At 41.2% G+C, this 18003-nt stretch overlaps 1 protein-coding gene across 4 annotated transcripts in view; it reads right to left on the bottom strand.

The window, feature by feature from the left end:
* LOC122530990 (ubiquitin-conjugating enzyme E2 R2) overlaps positions 1 to 17890 on the bottom strand; it is a 22196-nt gene extending 4306 nt beyond the window's left edge. For 2 of the 4 annotated variants that reach the window (XM_043658489.1, XM_043658486.1), the window contains exons 1-2: positions 16969 to 17461; positions 11317 to 11403 (exon numbers count right to left, since the gene is read on the bottom strand). In XM_043658489.1, the coding sequence (XP_043514424.1) occupies positions 11317 to 11403; positions 16969 to 17142 (261 nt within the window). In that variant the 5' untranslated portion in view covers positions 17143 to 17461. The other 2 variants (XM_043658487.1, XM_043658488.1) reach the window with 2 other exon arrangements.
* Between the last annotated feature and the right edge of the window lie 113 nt (positions 17891 to 18003).

The raw sequence follows: 18003 nt of genomic DNA, 5'->3' as shown, positions 1-18003 counted from the left end.
ATTCCAAAATTGTAATAATTTCCCAGCTTTAAGTACATTTAAGCAAAACAAAATAGGCAAGACAAATAAATAAATTTACTATTTCTCAACAATTTCTATCCAGTGATATCGTACCGACGAGTTCAAAGGAAAAGGAAAGCGACGAATTATTGTATTACGATACGGTCACTCGTTATGGTCCGCGAACCAGTGCAAGAGGGTTAATGGCGTACACGCGTGTACATCCGTGTACGTGGATTTTCTGAAACGATTCAGTCTCAAGGATAGCGATCGACTTTGGCAAGAAGGGTCATTTGACCGGGTGGGAGTGGGAGGGGGAGAGGGGAGAGGGGAGAGGAGTTCCGCGTTAATCGTCCCTGAAGGCGCATTGCCCACGACGGGGGAAACGGGCCTTCGGACTGGGTCGAAGGACGAAACTTTATGGGTGTCTTTCGCGAACTTGAAAATCCTTGTCCAGTCCCCCTCTCCTTTTGCGCGCCATATTCGGAGTCCTAGCCACGAGAAACGACGTTCGTCCTTTGAGACGCTCCCGATTCTAGAAACTTGTTACACGTTCCTTCCCCCCCTTGATCGTCTGCGCTTCGAGAGATTGCCCAGACACAACAAAGATCGAGATGAGTCACGTAGTTATCTCGTAGTGTCTCGTTTCGAAAATGTTCCGAATATTTTCGGCGAGCAATCGAGCAAGTTAACCGCCAGAGGAGGATCTGCTGCTCTCATAGTTGAGAGCCGCGCGAGACTCGTTTTCACGGAGGCTTTTCGCGTTGCGCGTAGGAACGGGCATTTGATTTCGACACGAGCCGTGATCTCATGCGTCTTTCGTTCGAGCGCGTGGCCTGCACGCGGAGGGCGTTGGATGCAAATCCAACGTGATGCAAGGAAATGTTTGCTCTGGGAAATTGAGCAACAACTCGGAGAGCTCAGGCTGCGCGCTCGAGGTTCGAGGAATATATATGTTTCAACGAATATATATATATATATATATATATATATATATATATATATATATATATATTCGGGGGAACAGCGAATATAATCAGATTTACGCAGGAGGCACGTGCACACGGTCGTGCTTCATCTGCTAATGAAAAGCGCAATGGACGCGGAAACGCGACGGTTAATTAGATTTAATCGACAGGTTACGGGCCGGCCGTAACAATGGAACGGGACAACGTGACGATACAGAGTGATACCATTGAAAGGATGTTGGGCGCTTGTTTCTCGTCTGTCAACCGTTACCCGCCAGCTTGGTACGCCACTTCCGCGTCCAGTCGGCCGAAACGTCTGCTAATCTAGTCTGGTAATCTCGATTAGCATTTACACGAGCGACTTCTAGCGCCGTATGTCTTCGTGGAACGCCTCGTCCCGGTTCACTGAAGCGTTTAAACCGGGATCGATCGGCTAATAAGAAACGACTACATAAAAGCCAACGGCGGCACCTCTCGGGCCCCTGCCAATTAAGTATCACTCGCGCCAGAGATTCGAGCAAGTACGCGCCAGTTCGCGTTGAAAATTTCTTTTCTTTTCGCGAATTTCGTAGGTCCGGAATGGTTGATTAGAATCTTTCGATCGCCAAGTGTTTTTCTATATACGTATTTTGTATAGTAGGAAGAGTTGCTCGACTATTATGAAAGATTGCAGAAAAAGAAAGAAAAAGGTTGAGAAACATTGAGACACGAATCGGGCGAAGCATCGATGGCTTTCGAACTACCGAATCGGCCGCGAGTTAACTAACTTTTTTCAGATTCTTAGGAGGAAAAGCGCCCGTTCGCAAATATAAAACTTTCACCGTCGTTTGTTTTCCGCCTCGTAACGCCGTATTGTTTGCTTTATGAACTCACTCCGCGGAGCCGTTTATCTTCCGATGGACAGACACCGATTCTTTCACGCACAAATGTAAAACGATAGGCAACATAGAGATAGACGGATAGACACATAGGCTGGACCAAAAGTTTCTTCCCACCTATTTATTTTTAATAAAGCAACAAAATACAAGAAAAAACTAATTTCATTAATTTTAAATTCAATTTAAATAAAAATAAAATAAAATAAATAAATAAATAAATTTCATAATAATTTAAATTTAATTTATAAGTTTCAATGATTTAAAAATTATTAATTTACAAATTTCATAATAATTTAAATTTAATTCAGATAGATACATATAGGGCGGGCCAAAAGTTTCTCCCCACCTATTTATTTTTAATAAAACAAAATATAAGGAAAAACTAATTTCGTTGATTTCAAATTAAATTTAAATTCAGATAGATACATATAGGGTGGGTCAAAAATTTATCCCCCCCTATTTATTTTTAATAAAACAAAATATAGGAAAACTAATTTCGTTAATTTCAAATTAAATTTAAGTTCATAGATAGATAGATACAGCGTGTGCCAAAAGTTTCTTCTCGCCTATTTTTTTTAAATAAAACATCAAAAATATAAGAAAAAAACTAATTCCATCAATTTTAAATTAAATTTAAGTTTAAACATGAATTTTTCATATTTCTACGTTTTAAAAATTACTTCTTCCAAACACTGAAACAGATTACGGATTTATTTTAGAAGGAAGTGATTTTTGGCCCACCCTATAGACAGATAAATAGATAGAAAGAAAGAAAAAGCGCGTGTGTGTGTGTGTGTGTGCATAGATCGCAAGGGAAAATTTACATGCTATCGGGTTGCTATCGAATTTTACGAGCGCGAAAACTGGGTCGTTCGACTTTCGCGGAAATCGGAGCTTACGAAATCCTCCGATTCTTGTTGAAGTTGTACGCTGCTGGATCAAGATCGACCGTTACGCCACGATAAGGCTCCCCCCCCCCCCCCTCCCTTTGCCTCCCCGCGAACATTTCTTTTTTCCTTTTCCTACTTTCCATCGAGGTACCGACGACGACCACCACCCAGAGCCAGAACCTAGTCGGAACGAGAGGCTGAAGTATAGATTCTCGCGAGGTGAGCACCGGCTTCTCTTTGTGGACAAAGGCATGGCATACCGCAGTGGCGTTGGCAACTGGCCAACGCAGAAAAAGAGAGAAATAGAGAGCACCGTCTGTCCTTCTGGTTCTCGGTTCACGCCGATTCTTGAAAATTCGCGGCTACTATCACTGCGTCGTTTGAGAATGTTTCCAACGATAACAGCGCAACATCGACCAACACAATATAACACGCTTGTCGCGGACAATCGGAGGAAGGAGCATCCGGCGCTAACCAGGGCAAACGATTTTTTTTCTTAACTCGACTTTCGAAACTCGTATGATAAATAAAATAATGTTTCCTCAACGATGGAGCTCGTGGCTGGCAAGAAAAACCACAGCTGAAAGGAAAACAGAGCCGGCGATCGCGTCGTCAGAAACACGCTTCATTTTCAACGACGACGTGCAACAGGTCGCGCGATTTCTTGCCGGATTATGGCTCGAACGCACGACAAACTTTTATTACGTCTGAACGTAAAACCGGCCCCTGCTCGCTCGTGTACGAAGCGAAAATAAAGTCGCGCTTTCGATGCCCGAAAATACTCAAAGATTTGATTATATCAGCGCGAGTCTCGATATATGCATGTACGTAAGAAACGCCGAGCGCCTCTTTTTCTCGCGAGCGAGCATTGGGCACATATGCGAGCCAAGTGTATCGATATGATTTGTATCGAGAGTCTATTGGCACCTATTTTTTGCTAATTATTCGCGTACAATTCGTGCGTATGTTATTGCAAGCGCAACGTATTACTGAAATACTTGGACGCGTGGTGCAATTCGATTGGATAGCTGCTATCTTTGTTAATTACGTTCTTAAAGTCACGGCGCAAGTTAATTTATATTTAGCATTAATTCATGTAATTCATTTAATTTTTTATAATTTGTAGCAGTTAATTTATAATTTATAATTAGTATTATATTAATACTGTTAAATTATATTTATATTAATTTATATAATATTGATTTTTAATAATTTTTAGTAGTTAATTTATAATTAGTATTATATTAATACTGTTAAATTACATTTATATTAATTTATATAATATTGATTTTTAATAATTTTCAGTAGTTAATTTATAATTAGTATTATATTAATACTGTTAAATTACATTTATATTAATTTATATAATATTGATTTTTAATAATTTTTAGTAGTTAATTTATAATTAGTATTATATTAATACTGTTACATTATATTTATATTAATTTATATAATATTGATTTTTAATAATTTTTAATAGTTAATTTATAATTAGTAATATTATTAATAATATTAATCTTTAATAGACATTCGGGAAAATTGCGTGACAGATTCGAAACTCTTCAACTTTCAATATTAGAATATTAGAATGTTCAGAAAGTTAGAAATTCCTTAACTTTTGGATTAATGCAATCAAGCAAGATATCTGACACTTATACGCGTCTCATGTCTGATTGTGAGACTGGAAGTCGAAATTAGATTGAAGAATTTATTTGAGGCGTACTTTATATATATATATAAATTTATATAAATAAATAAATAAATATATATATATACACATCTGCAATAACATGGACATTTATTAGACGTTTATCGAACAGTACGAGATAAGATACTGCGACTAGAGAGGCAAAACCTGTGTTTTCCAACTGAGTAACAATGTTACACGTGCGAGCAGAACGTTCGAATAAATTTTTAAAATTAGCAGTGCTGTCGTCGAGAAAGAGAGAGAGAGAGACAGATAGGGAGGGAAGCGAAGTGTATCTGTTCGAAGGCGAGGTGAGAACCTTGCCGAGCGCTGGTCAGCCTCGAAAATAGACCCCTCGATCGGAACTATCGCGGGCAACTATAACACAAGCCGGCGATTCTTTTAGACTTTCTCGTAAATTCGAGCGGACTCGAGGGTTTACGGAACCCTGGTCTAATCTCAGGTTTGAAATCGATCTCGAGCGAGAATCTCATTGCCAATGTCTGGCTCTCCTCTGCTCTAAACGCGACGGAACCAGAAATCCAAATAAATAAATTTCCACCGACGGTTGCGTCACGTTCGATTCGAACCAAACCAGGCGATAAATAGAGGCAATTGGAATTATTTTCGACGAGGTGACTGAACCACTTTCACGCCTCCTCCGGTGACTGGTGAATCACACAAGCGTTGCGACGCGGAGGAGAAATTTCGCCTGGCCGATCCAAACAGGAAGCCTCGCAGACGATCAACGTTTCTAAATATCTTGACAGAACGGCGTGGGCGTGCCCGTGCCATTTTCCATCGACTCCTACGCGTTCGCCAAACACTTCTCTTCTCTCGCTTAATAATCATTTCCCGAGTAGAAGGAACATCATTCTTTTTTCCTTCGAACGAAACAACTCCCGCAAAAGTTGTCCGCGCGATACGACTATTTTTTTCAAACGAAGAATTGCCCTGAAACGAGACTTGCCTCGACTCGAGACAGCTGACGGCGAGGATCCTGTCCCGTAAACCTCTTGTCTTTGTCGCAAGATTGTAATATTTTCTCAGTTTTTAAGTATATTTAAATGTAACTCGGGTAAAACAAATGATAAGTTTATTACTTGTTAATGATTTCTATCTAGCGATATCGTACCGACGAGTTCAAAAAGAAAGCGACGAATTATTGTATGCGGTCACTCGTTATGGTCCGCAATCGGTTAACCTCTTCCGCTGGAATGACGTGCCACGCACGTCGAGAATTTTTCATCCCAAAATTGCAATATTTCCTCAGTTTTCAGTATATTTAAGTATAACCCAGGCAAAAACAAATAATAAATTTACGATTACTCAATAAATTCTATCCAGTGTTCAAAAGAAAAAGAAAGCGACAAATTATTGTATACGGTTCGGTCACTCGTTAAGGTCCGCAATCAGTAGTCAGCGCAAGAGGTTAACTGGTTAACCTTTTGCGTTAAAATGACGTGCCACGCATGTTGAGAATTTTTTGTCCCAAAATTGCAATATTTTCTCAGTTTTCAGTATATTTCAAGTATAATCCAGACGAAAAAAATAAATAAATTTATTGCTTGTGATATCATACCGACGAGTTCAAAAGGAAAAGAAAGCGACTAATTATTGTATACGGTTTGGTCACTCGCTATGGTCCGCAATCAGTTGCCAGCGCAAATGGTTAATGGTAGATCGAGGTCTTAAGCGCGACCTTATTCGAGAGTGTTTCCACCTTACGGCCTGAGAGAGCCGCTCGTAAACGGGCGATACTTATACACGCGTAATTCATGTCGATATATAGCGGAGCTGCGACACACACGTATATAACACGCATCCTTTTTCTCATCTACAAAGAGCCGGAGAGCTAGATAGACGGAGAGAGAGAGAGAGAGAGAGAGAAAGGTAGCTCGCGTAAGAGCGAGGCAGGGAACAACCGTGAACGTGCGCGTGAATCTCTCCTCCTTTCTTTCTCTCCCCCCTCTCAATCACTCTCTCTCTCTCTCTCTCTCTCTCTCTCTCTCTCTCTCTCTCTCTCTCTCTCTCTCTCTCTCTCTCTCTCTCATTCTCTATATGCTGGTGCACGTACAGCCGGTCAGACGTTTTACGGTTCGTCGAATCTTGAGGCGACGACCTCTCCGCCGAGGGCAAACGAGCCTACGGATTTTGTAATGATTCCACCTCAACGCCGTGAGCGAAGATACGGCGTATCTGAACGTGAGCGAGGAAGGGGTGGGTGGCATCAGGGTCATCACTGTTGGCAAGGGAACGTGCGTATCGTCATATCGTGGAATATCGAGGCGGTTCTCGGTTGACACAACGCGGTGCATTCTTCGTATTACGTGTAGACTCGTGCAGGCACGTTCGATATTAGTCAAGTTACGCACACACACTTGTTCAAGTTGTGTTTCAGGTCAAGTAACTTTAAGTGGACGTATTTCGTGGAATAACACAGTCGGAGCAATTGTACGTGAAATATCAATTATCGCGTTGACTGTTAATCACGAACACGGCAAGAATATTACTTTTGTCAGTTTTGTGCTGCGCGTGCGGTGATACGAAACTCCGCGAAATTTGTTAAGAATGGCAGGTGAGTCGATATAGTTACAACGTGGTCTGCACGTGGAGAACGAACGAAGACGAACGGAACCGTCAAAGCCGTAAATTTCGACAACTCGTATAAATCTTTGGGATTAGGTGGGTTTAAAATTGGCCCACATTTTTTTTTCGTTTGACAATTAATGCATATTTTTTAACCTACTTTTTTTGGAAAAAAAGATGTGTTTCAATGAACTTCATTTCAAACGTTGATTATTTATGCCCCACTTTGTAATAAAGAATTTATTCAAATATTACTTTTTTTTCATTTCAAGAAATATTTTATGTTTAATAATTGAAATAAACGTTTCCCCCCCCCCCCCTTTTTTTCTATATTAAAAAAAATTTCGTGCAGGGAGAGTTTGCAATGCCCGAGACGAAAATCCAGCGTACGACTAACCCGTTTTCGTTGCCACTGCAACATTCTTCTGTCCACCAGAGGAGTAAACGATTCGTTTTCCCTTTGTTTCCACGAGGGATGGATATATTATCTAGATTCCAGCGGCGAGGCTGTGACTTGTTGTTCGACAAACAGTTACCGAGGGAACAATGGCGCGTTCGCGGAGGGAGGAGAAAAAAAAAAAGAAAAATTCAAGCTAGAGACAGTTATTATTGTCTGGCGATATGTCTCTCGTGTTTATGGCGAACTCGTAAGATCCCCCGCAGAGCAAGAGATCTCTCACGCACGTGACTCACGTGGCGAGACGATCGTGGACAAAGGAGGAGAGACTCGGTAGAATGTGATTCGGTCTTCCGTTCGAATACACCGCGATTATCTAGCATTTTTTTCTTTTTTTTTTTTTTCATTTTTGCACCCTTTGCACTCGACTGTCCCTTCCGAGGAGACGTCATACTTGAATCTAGGCAACAGCTCGGACTTCCTCTTTTTATAATTCGCTGATAATTATAACGAACGTATACACTTGGTGTTTTGGTATGACGTGATGTATAATAGCATAACGTCCAGAGTGGAAGCTATAATACCGGCAAGAGTAAAAAAGAGGACAAAAGAATCTCGGAAAGAAGAAATTTTTGGAGGCAGTTCTGAGTCGATTGATTCACTCAATAATTCACATAAACTAGACTTCTTATCCTCTTCACGCCCTTGGCCACGTATGTGGATAGTTAATTTACGTCCTACGAAAAAGCTACTTCCTACTAATTCGCGAAACCGTTACAAAAATAGTTATTTCCTTTGAAACGTGAACTAAATTTTCTTCGTGTGCCACGGATAAAATGAAATGAAACGAAATTTCTTCGTTAGAACTGAAATTAAAAATTCGTCCCTGAAAAAGGTCAGAGAGTTCATTTGAAAGTTTGAAAAGTGGCGGACGATATTATTTTTCCCAGAGATTGAAACTGCTTAGGTATCATTAACTCTTGTATGTTATACTTGTTCTAGCAAACTCACGATGCACGTTGACGATTGCTTTAAATTTAAACGATAATCACACGTTGGAAAGTCAACAAAATTTCGCATTAAATGCCATTTGATTGATTATTTCCAACGCTGTATTATTTATTTATTTAAAGTGACGATTAGTCGATAGACGATACGAAAAACGTTTGTCGGAAGACAAAGGGTTAAATTTCAGTACTGATTGCAGTACTGAAATTACAATTGAAGATATCCATGATGTAATTGTTGCATGATGTACTCTTCCCTCCCCTCTCTCTTTTTTTACATAGGCGACGAACGGTCTATCTCGTCGAAGAGACAAAGGCGAGACGCGCTAAGCGTTGGTGAGAAAAAAAAAAAAAAAATCGACCGACGTGCAGATGCTTCGATTGACTGATAATCGCAGAGCTGAACCGATCACAGAGTTCACCGAGGTGACAACCTTCGTGTCCGCGCCGACCATCCGTTATATACTCTCTCATTAAACAAATTACTTGTGTTCGTTTTCGTTGTCGCGAAGCTTTTGCGAAGGATTCATCTGGCGAGGAAAAGAGAAAAAGGAAGAAAGAATGGTACAAAAAGAGAGAGGAAGAAAGAAAGAAAGAAAGAAAGAAAGAAAGAAAGAAAGAAGGAGGGATTGAGACGATGATAGGTGGGAGTGCATTGGCCTCCGCGCGAGAGCATGGAGAGACGTAACGTATGAAAAGTATTCATTGCACGGAAAACAGCGTATACAAGAGCGCAACGGTGGGCTATACACAGGGTGTCCCGAGTTTAAATGTCAAAAGTCACTTCGAGAGCGTACAGACCTAACTAAGAACTGAAGAAAAAAAAAATTGCTCCGGTGAATCTCTCAAGGGAAATGCTCGTTTTCGCTCCATTTTCGAGAAAATCGTAAAAAAAAAAGTTTCAGTTCTATTCAGTAAGTTTATTCCAGCTGAATGTGAATCAAAAGGATTGAAATTTTTTTTTTTAGCTGCAGTACGCCAAACGTTAACCAGAACAATATATCTAGCTAATCAGAGCTGGTTCCACATAACGCAAGTGACCAGTCCTTTGAATACTTCATCTAACTCGAGATTATGGATCGAAAGATCAGCCATTAATGTGGAACTAAATACATCTGAATGATTTGATTGCTGTTTATTGATCAATGTTCATAGAATCAGTTCGATCTATGATTAATTGACTATGCTGGACTGAGACTGATCACAGTCTTGATTTATTAAAGTGTTGAACTAACACTAGCTGATCGAGGTCGAATTAAGATCGTCCTATTTTTTTCAGGCTTCATTAGCGTTTGCCGACTCTCTTTCAGTATATCTTGAGTGTGCAATAGTAAACTCCCCGGAAAGAGATGTCAAGGCCACATGAGGTTGGCAATCGAACGGATTTCCCAAGATTCCTCTGGGTATCTGTCAACACGATGATTGAATCGTTCCTAAGATTTCGTCCCTTCAAAATCTTGCTTTCACTGCACGACGTCTGCAGAACATCTTTGTCTGAAGTATTATTGAAATTAATTGCGACGTGATTTGGGTGGCCATACTATTGTATACAGTTCGTTCTACATCTCATGAGAAAATTTGTTAAGAATATGCATTATGTGTTCCTAATAGATAATATAAGATATAATAGATGATATTATAAGACAATATATCATAATTATATATATATATATTGTATTATATTAATAATTATATATATTATATTATTTTGTATATAATTATATATTATAGATGATATTATAAGACAATAACGATATATATATATATATATAGTATTATACTGTATATTATATTATATCATATTATATTACATATATCATATTATATATTATATTGTATATAATAATATATATTATAGATATCATAAGACAATACAACAGACGAACCAAGGGAAAGAATCATTTTTTCCCTTCTTTCGCGATTTTCTCCAAAACGAAGTGAAAACGAGCGAACCTCTAAAGGACATTTTTCTTTGGTTTTCGTCAGTCCCGTGCACGCCGCCGGAAGTTTTAAATTCGGGACACCGCGTACATTCGCACGAGGTAACGGAACGAAAGTTTTTCATGGCAAAAAAGTTCTGCCGAGCAGCGACAGAGAGTAGAGGCAAACTCCTCCGCTGCTCGTTACCGTTTTCCTCCTTTTTCCTGCTTCTTTTCGATAATTATCTAGATTGTTACGGAATAACAGCATCAGTTGGCTTTCACCAGGCGCCGCCAAGAATAAAACCGAAGCGTATCGACGCTCGTACATGTTTGTCGTACATATCGCGACAATGTTGCTCGGCGCAGCTATCGACGAGCATTGTATAATTAATGCACAACGTTATACACGACGCATAAAATTTTCGTGCGTTTATTCGCCGTTAGTCACAGCGTGTTCGTCCCTTTCCAACGAGGCACCAATGTCCAACGAGCTTTGGACGGTCGTTGACTCTTCAGCTAGTCGCTGAAGGGTCACACGAAGAACCCGACGCGCTCCCAGTTGACAGGCCCCGATATTTCTTCACCTGTCTCTCGCTAATTCGCGTAATAAACGTAGCCGATAAACAACAATTTCAAGATTCTCTTCGCGATGTTCGATCGTGTTTGAACAAAGTACTTAGATACGCCAAAGGCGAGTACAAACGAGACACAGAGCGGATATTATCGCGAGTTCTCGCGAGCAACGACGCGAAAGCTACGCGACTCGGAGAGAACGAGGGACGTACGAGGAAATCGGAGAAAGCAAAGAGAGGGTGGGTTGAGTGGAGAGAGGAAGATTCAGCGACGGTCCGGAGGAGAGGACCGAGGGGAGAAAACACACATACATACACACATATATATAGTCGGAACGACGACGCGGAAGGGGGATGAAAAGAAGAAGAGGCACGCGGAGGATCGATAATTCCTGTATTTACTCACCTCGTACACGTTCGGGTGCCAAACTTTCGTCATAAATCGGATGCTGGGTGGACTGTACGGATAATCCGGCGGGAACTTCATGTGTGCCTGCAACAGAGAGAAAACGCGCGTGTTACGACGCTGGCATGCTCCTCCATGTTCGACGCGAACGGGTCTCGATAATGATCTCGAAATTTATCGTTGAATTGTGAAAAAGTGGACGTCGTTTCGCTAATGAAAGTGAAAGTTATTGTAACATCACGACATGCCCGGGGGAAAAAAAAATCGAACGAGAATGATAGACGCTGGGGCTAGAGGCGTGCGTCTCGAGGGGCTCGAGGGAAACGTAATTGCGCGAGGGGTGAATTTACCCGGAAAACAGTCGATCACCGAGGGTAGTCCGTAAAATTCTATCTATTTTTTTTTTTTTTTTTTTTTGCGTATCGAAGGGATCGTCCTGCGACTCGACAGAGCGAAGGACCGTTCGTTAAAACGCCATTCGAGGCGTATATATATATACGATTCGCATTCAACGAACGAATAATCATTTTCTGAAATGGCGAAAACCGGCCGCGAGACAAAGGAGAGATATCGCCGATAATGGACGCGTAATGAACACCGTAGCTTTGTTTCGATAATAACCAGCGGAATAACGACAAGGTATCAGCAAATTGACGATCATCCGCGTGGTATCGTGCGGTGAAAACGGCGCGCAGAGCGGTGGCTGAGAGAGAGAGAGAGAGAGAGAGAGAAAGGGGGACGCGTGTTTCCTCTCTGCCCTCGCGCGCAAAGGGGTTGCATTGGTACAGAATGAGTCCGTTTCACACACGCAGGGCGTACGTAAGGGTCGTCCCGACGTTGTTGGGTCTCGACTTTCGTCGATGGTTCGCCGACGGGACGCTATATTGATCGCAACCTGGTCATGGCCCAAATATCCACTTCGTCCACCGGGATAACCGTCGTCCTACAATTAACTAACTTTCCATTCGGCCTTTCTTTGTTATCACCGCGGTTAGAATCATCCATGGAGCTTGGAATCTCGCGTTTTTGATTTTAATCCTTTTTGAAGAGGATTTTAACGTTTGAAACGTTCTCGAAGCGATACAGGAACAGACGAATCTTCGAACCGGCCGTAACAAGCGGCGTTAATTGTGTTGCGCTTATCGATACGACGCGGGAAAATCGATTCGGAGTTATCAGTGAGTAATCTCACGCGACATCGTGCAGGCGAGAGGTATTCGCGGAATCGGAGACAAGATCGATTGTCCGTCCAATCATTTTACGTGCAGAAATAACGCAACGTTCCATGATCGGACACGGGAATTGCCTCGATCTTGCGATCGAAAAGGGAAATTGTACGTGATACGATGTGGAAAAACAAGCAACAGGGAGGGGGGAAAGAAGAAATGGTAACACTGTCTGATTATGTGAACGAAGCAATCGACGCGTACGTTCGATTCAATAATGCAATGCTCTTGACACGTGACAGGGACACGTTACAATAACGTACTGGACGGTGAGAAAACATTATACTTATGTATGCACGTTCATAGATGTACGTTTGGAGATCTCAGTGTGCAAAAAAAATGAATGATTAACCCTTCTGCAAGCGTCAGCTGTTGCAAAGTAATGGCTATGTAAATCGATATTATACATATTTAATAAGTAGAACAAGTTGCTGACTGGATATCATAAAAATACGAATTAACGATTACGTGTACGAAAGAAATCAAGGTAACGTAACACGTGTATGTAAAACTGTCTCACAGAATGTAGCACGAGTAAGTCTCGTCTCGTCAAAAAGAAAAAAAAAAACAAAAAGAGTTCGAACAAACTTTAGAACAGGATGACAACTTGAATTTAGATGATCGCCGCGAGTCATCAAAATTAGAGTTCAAAGATTCGGCTCGAACGACGAATTTACGTGAACGAAAAGTTTAAAAAGCAGGAGGTTTTCGACTGCGCGATGATATGTAGAAACGGAGCACGGTAGAAAGATGACCCATTTTCTGTTGTCGCGATATTTCAAAGGGTCATTTACTCGCCGGTTTTTCGCCCGTCGACTCGGCTGCGCCCCGACTGTGACCTATAAATTTCCTCGACCTATTTCGGCGATAAGCACTTGACGGTCACCCCTTAGATGGCACTGCACCGCGCAGCTCGGCATCGTTCCTTGGAAAAACTTCGCGCCAATTCAGGAGGATCAAGGAGTGGCCCAAATCAGGAAGACAGGAAGACATCGTGTCCCCTTCAAGCCTTACTTAACACACTTACACTCTTTCAAACGACGCCTCACAGAGAAACGGACAAAAATGGAATTGTCGTATTTATACTGACGCTGATTGGTAATTGGGGACATTTAAGTACCAAGCAAATTGTGCTCCATTCTTTTTTTCAAACTGGAAAATTCTAGTTGGCCATCTCCAGCGATAGAAAAAGTAAATAATAACTCGCGAAAGTATATATATTCATAGAAAGTATCTACGAGTGTTCGTAAGTCTGAAGAAACGTTAGGTGTGAAACGAAGAAGAGTAGCGTGGGGCCGCGGTTAGTCGATAAAAATAAGAAGCACGCGTGGCTCTCCCGACCTTCGAAATTTCTGAGACGTTTGTCAAAGGCACGGAAAAAGAAAACGTAGGAGACGCATTTCGTATTTTTTTATAAATATCCGCGGTCTGTTCGTCGTTCGCGGTAAAAACAGGAAAATTGAAGGTTGTACTTGCCCCTCCGACCATAAACACTCGAAATAATTTCGTTCTTTTCTCTTCGTTGTACGTGTACACTTGAGCATATATTTCCGTCGATTCTGGGATCTTTCGAGTCGTTTAGTCATTGAAACTTTACTCTCTCTCTTTCTCTCTCTCTCTCTCTCACGATATTTCTTTGTCTTTCTCTCTTGGAAATGTTTCGTTAGGAATTACGCGTATATACTTTCGCTTGAAAATTCCAAGTTAATGACCTCGTTATCACGATCAGCAGGTATTAACGCGACTCTGTACACGGGCGAGCGAAGTACGCGATTATCGGCTTAAATTCACGGACGCGAGCAAAAGCCGAAAGACAGAAAAAGACCAAGTTTCGTTACTCCCACTTTCCATTCTTATTTCTCGTAGAATCGTAGAGTCTCCCATCTCGTATACATCGCGAGTCGAGTTGGTTTCTCGCGCTAGCCCATCTTTCACCGTGTTGTTCAGGTGAAAGGATTAAATAGGTCGAAATCAGGGGGGAGGGGTGGGAGTCTTGATGGGACTAGATTACACGACACGACTACAGGTAACACAAAACAGGTATGCACCGAGAAGACCCATTTATCGGTGACAAGAGTTCGCGAGGTACGACGGTTTCCCCGGGAGAAAAAGATCCGATCCGTACGATCTTAGCCAGAGTGGCGCTAGGTGAAAGTCGTTTCAGACGATTCGAGGGATGCCGGCCAAAGATAGACGCGAGACAATGCTCGAATGGTGTGTGTTTTATGTAACGTGGCGACGTTTGCCGGGTCGATTCGCAAATCCTCGAAAGAGAAACGATCGTTGACAGCGAGTTATGACTTCCGCTCGGTAAATGGAACTGTCCATGGTGATTGGCGACTGCGCGCGATTGCGTTCCTGACGATCGGAACTTCATTCGACCGACGAATCTGCGCTACGCCGCGTATCTGTACACATTCCGCGTCGATTAAACGGAGAGCGTTGTCAGGATGAACACGATTCCGAGAACGAGTCGCGTTTCTACCTGGGCTACATCCGTGCGATAATCGCAAACGTGTTAAAATACCGCGAGTCACGTTGCGACGATTTTCGATTTCAACTGGTTGGCAAAGATTTTGTAACAGGAAGTGACGAATGTCCTCGATTTACGCGATTTTATACGTTATATATATATGTTACACATATTAATCATACCACGCTCTTAACACTAGAACCATCAAAGTGGTCAAAATTTTCTAATTCATAATTTTTTTTTTTTTAGATATATTACAGATGCAAAACTAATTTGTAGAGATTTAAATTTTTATAAAATACACGAATAAAAGTTTCTACATTCTGTTGTATTTCTATTTTTTTTTTCACTTTAATATCTCCGATGAAAATTCTATGCTTTAGCCCTTCTGTTAAAGACTTCACACGTACAGCACACATGCGGCCAAATTTCGGCACGTGGCAGTATATATTTCAAGACAGCATATATTTCCACGTGGCGCATTACCCCGAATCAATCGCTAAAACAGACGTTAACTCGGTTCACTGTCACTTCGCGAATTTTCTCTATTATTTTACAATGGCTCGAGAAAATATCTGAGCATTCGTAGAAACTTTTGCTCGACATGTTACGTTGTTATAATTCCATTAATCGCCATGATCAGAGAACAACAAAGAACAATGTCACCGTAATAATAACGTGTAACGACGTTGTTTACAATAGAGGCGCGTTACGATTATGAAGCGCGGGTCTAGAGTCTTATTGAGACACTCGCGTAAGTAGATGTTGATCACGTGTATAGAACGATACGATTCACAAATAACGGTGTTGCTGTCAGATCCAGGCCCGTTGCGGCCAGTTACACTGTGGGAAGATAGGTAACGCTGGCGTTACGTGAATAAGCGTTCGTAAATTCATAACGAAGCAGAGAGTGGTTTAGAAAGCGGACGCGAACTGCACAAAAAAGAAAAAACCGTATAACTGTACGGCAGTGATACACAATTCGTTTTCTGCTCGCTGAAAACTAGACTGATGCAGCGATAACGAAGTAATTTAAAAATATATTTTTCTCAAAAATGTACACGTACCGTGGAGTATATATGACAATTTCACTTTTCACGCTTTAAATTTTGAATCGTGTTGTACGTACGATTGCAATTACGTGATATATCGTAAGCGCCGGTTTGAAAGCATTTGCTGGAACCAATAGTGCTGCATCGTGAGATGTATTATCGACCATGTGAAAAAAAATCCGATAAAAAGAGTTTTATAGGGAAAATTAGCATGGAACGCGATCGATCCGATCGTATTGAGTAATCTTTAATTTTCAGGATTACTCAACGCTGCTTGAAAGTCGCCGTTTAACTTGTACGTGGAAACATTCGTCGAATCGTAACACGGGTAGATTACAGCGACGATAGTCACTGAAACATCTATTATCAGCGATCCGCCACGGCAAAATTACTCATTCACTGTTGTTGCTTTTCTGGTCAAGGTAATTGTAATATTTCGCGTGTCATCGTCGAATAACACTTTTGGAATGTACAAGTCGCCAAAGTTGGTGAATTTTTGAGAGATAGAAATGCAAAAGAGGTTGAAAAAATATTAAAACAACATTCGTATTACAACGATAAAATTATGTACGACGCACATAATGTTCAAGATTAATATTAAGATTATGCATAACACGTATAATCTTGCATATAACGTACATAGTCTTGTGTATAACAACACATAATTTTACACGTAAAAAAAAATATGTAACCGTATTTAGCAATCAAAACAATATCAAAAGCAAATAATACGTGTAAACTCGCATCGTTGAAAGAGACAGCAGAAACATAACCAACAAAATGAAAAGTATGCCCCCCCGACTGTGATGTTTACATGGAAAAAAAGGACACGAATAACGGAGTTTTTTAGCTCGGCCGAGTTTCCAAAACGAACAAAGCCAAGAATAATTCAAATAATTACCTTGAAGTATCCTCCTTGGTAAAGCGTATCCGGGGGCCCGAAGATAGCTACTTCCCACTCAAACATGTTGTCCTCGTTAACGAGTTTTACTCGGAATCCCTCGACGGGCTCCTCTTGAAGGCTTTTATATTCGAGGGCAAGTGCCCTTAGTGCGCTGCTCGTTGTTTGTGCCATATTTCTCTTCTGGAAGTAGAGTCTGCAATCTGTTCCAGGAAGCGGAACGTCCTAAAACCTCCCGAAGTGGTACCACAGAACACTATAGTCGGACGGACGCCTTTACACTGCTCCTTCTCGACAGAATAAATTTCCAGACAATTTGTGGCTTTTACTACGGTTCCGTTAGCTTTTCCTCGACGCGCCGTGACCTTTCACTCGCGGCAGGACGTTTTCTATGATGATAGTACGATTCTGCACATCAAATAAACAAAGAAATATGATCAGACCCACAAACTGCGAAGTGCCCCTCCAATCAACAATATAGTATTCCCAACGCACGCACCTCTAACAAAACAGCTGACGTACCGTCTGCGTCAGCGTTGCTTCTCGCGCACGCGCACTTCGATATTCCCTATTTTTCTTCCGTGACACTTTCCCAACGAAAATTAATCCAGAATACACCGATCGTTGTGTTTACACTGACTGGAAAGCCTTCTTTTACATTATTCCGCTTGACGCCTAAAAACTTGGAACAACTGAGTATGAGTTTAATAAGTTTCTAGACTTTCTGTTTCCTGATTGGAAAGTAAGTCTCCAATCACGTAACGCGTAAAGAAACTATATACGTACGTATATAAATCGTCGCTCAAATCTTTCTTGTAAAGCTGCGTGCTGATTGTATGTTTTTGCGTAGATACTAACGGAAAGAACCAATCAGAGGGCAGCAATGTGTACGGTATTCTCATTGGATGGCGCTGGACAAGAGCACGACTGACTAACTCTATTGGATATTAATAATTAGCCAACGTGTATGAAATCTTCATAGTAGATGTTATGTGGTTAATACCTACATGACGAATCATGTTTTTGAAATTAATT

The sequence above is a fragment of the Frieseomelitta varia genome, unplaced genomic scaffold (genome assembly GCF_011392965.1).
Source record: "Frieseomelitta varia isolate USP_RPSP 00005682 unplaced genomic scaffold, Fvar_1.2 scaffold_370, whole genome shotgun sequence".
Classification (NCBI taxonomy): Eukaryota; Metazoa; Arthropoda; class Insecta; order Hymenoptera; family Apidae; genus Frieseomelitta; species Frieseomelitta varia.
Note: the sequence above shows the minus strand (reverse complement) of the source record. Positions and strands in the feature narration are given on the sequence as shown.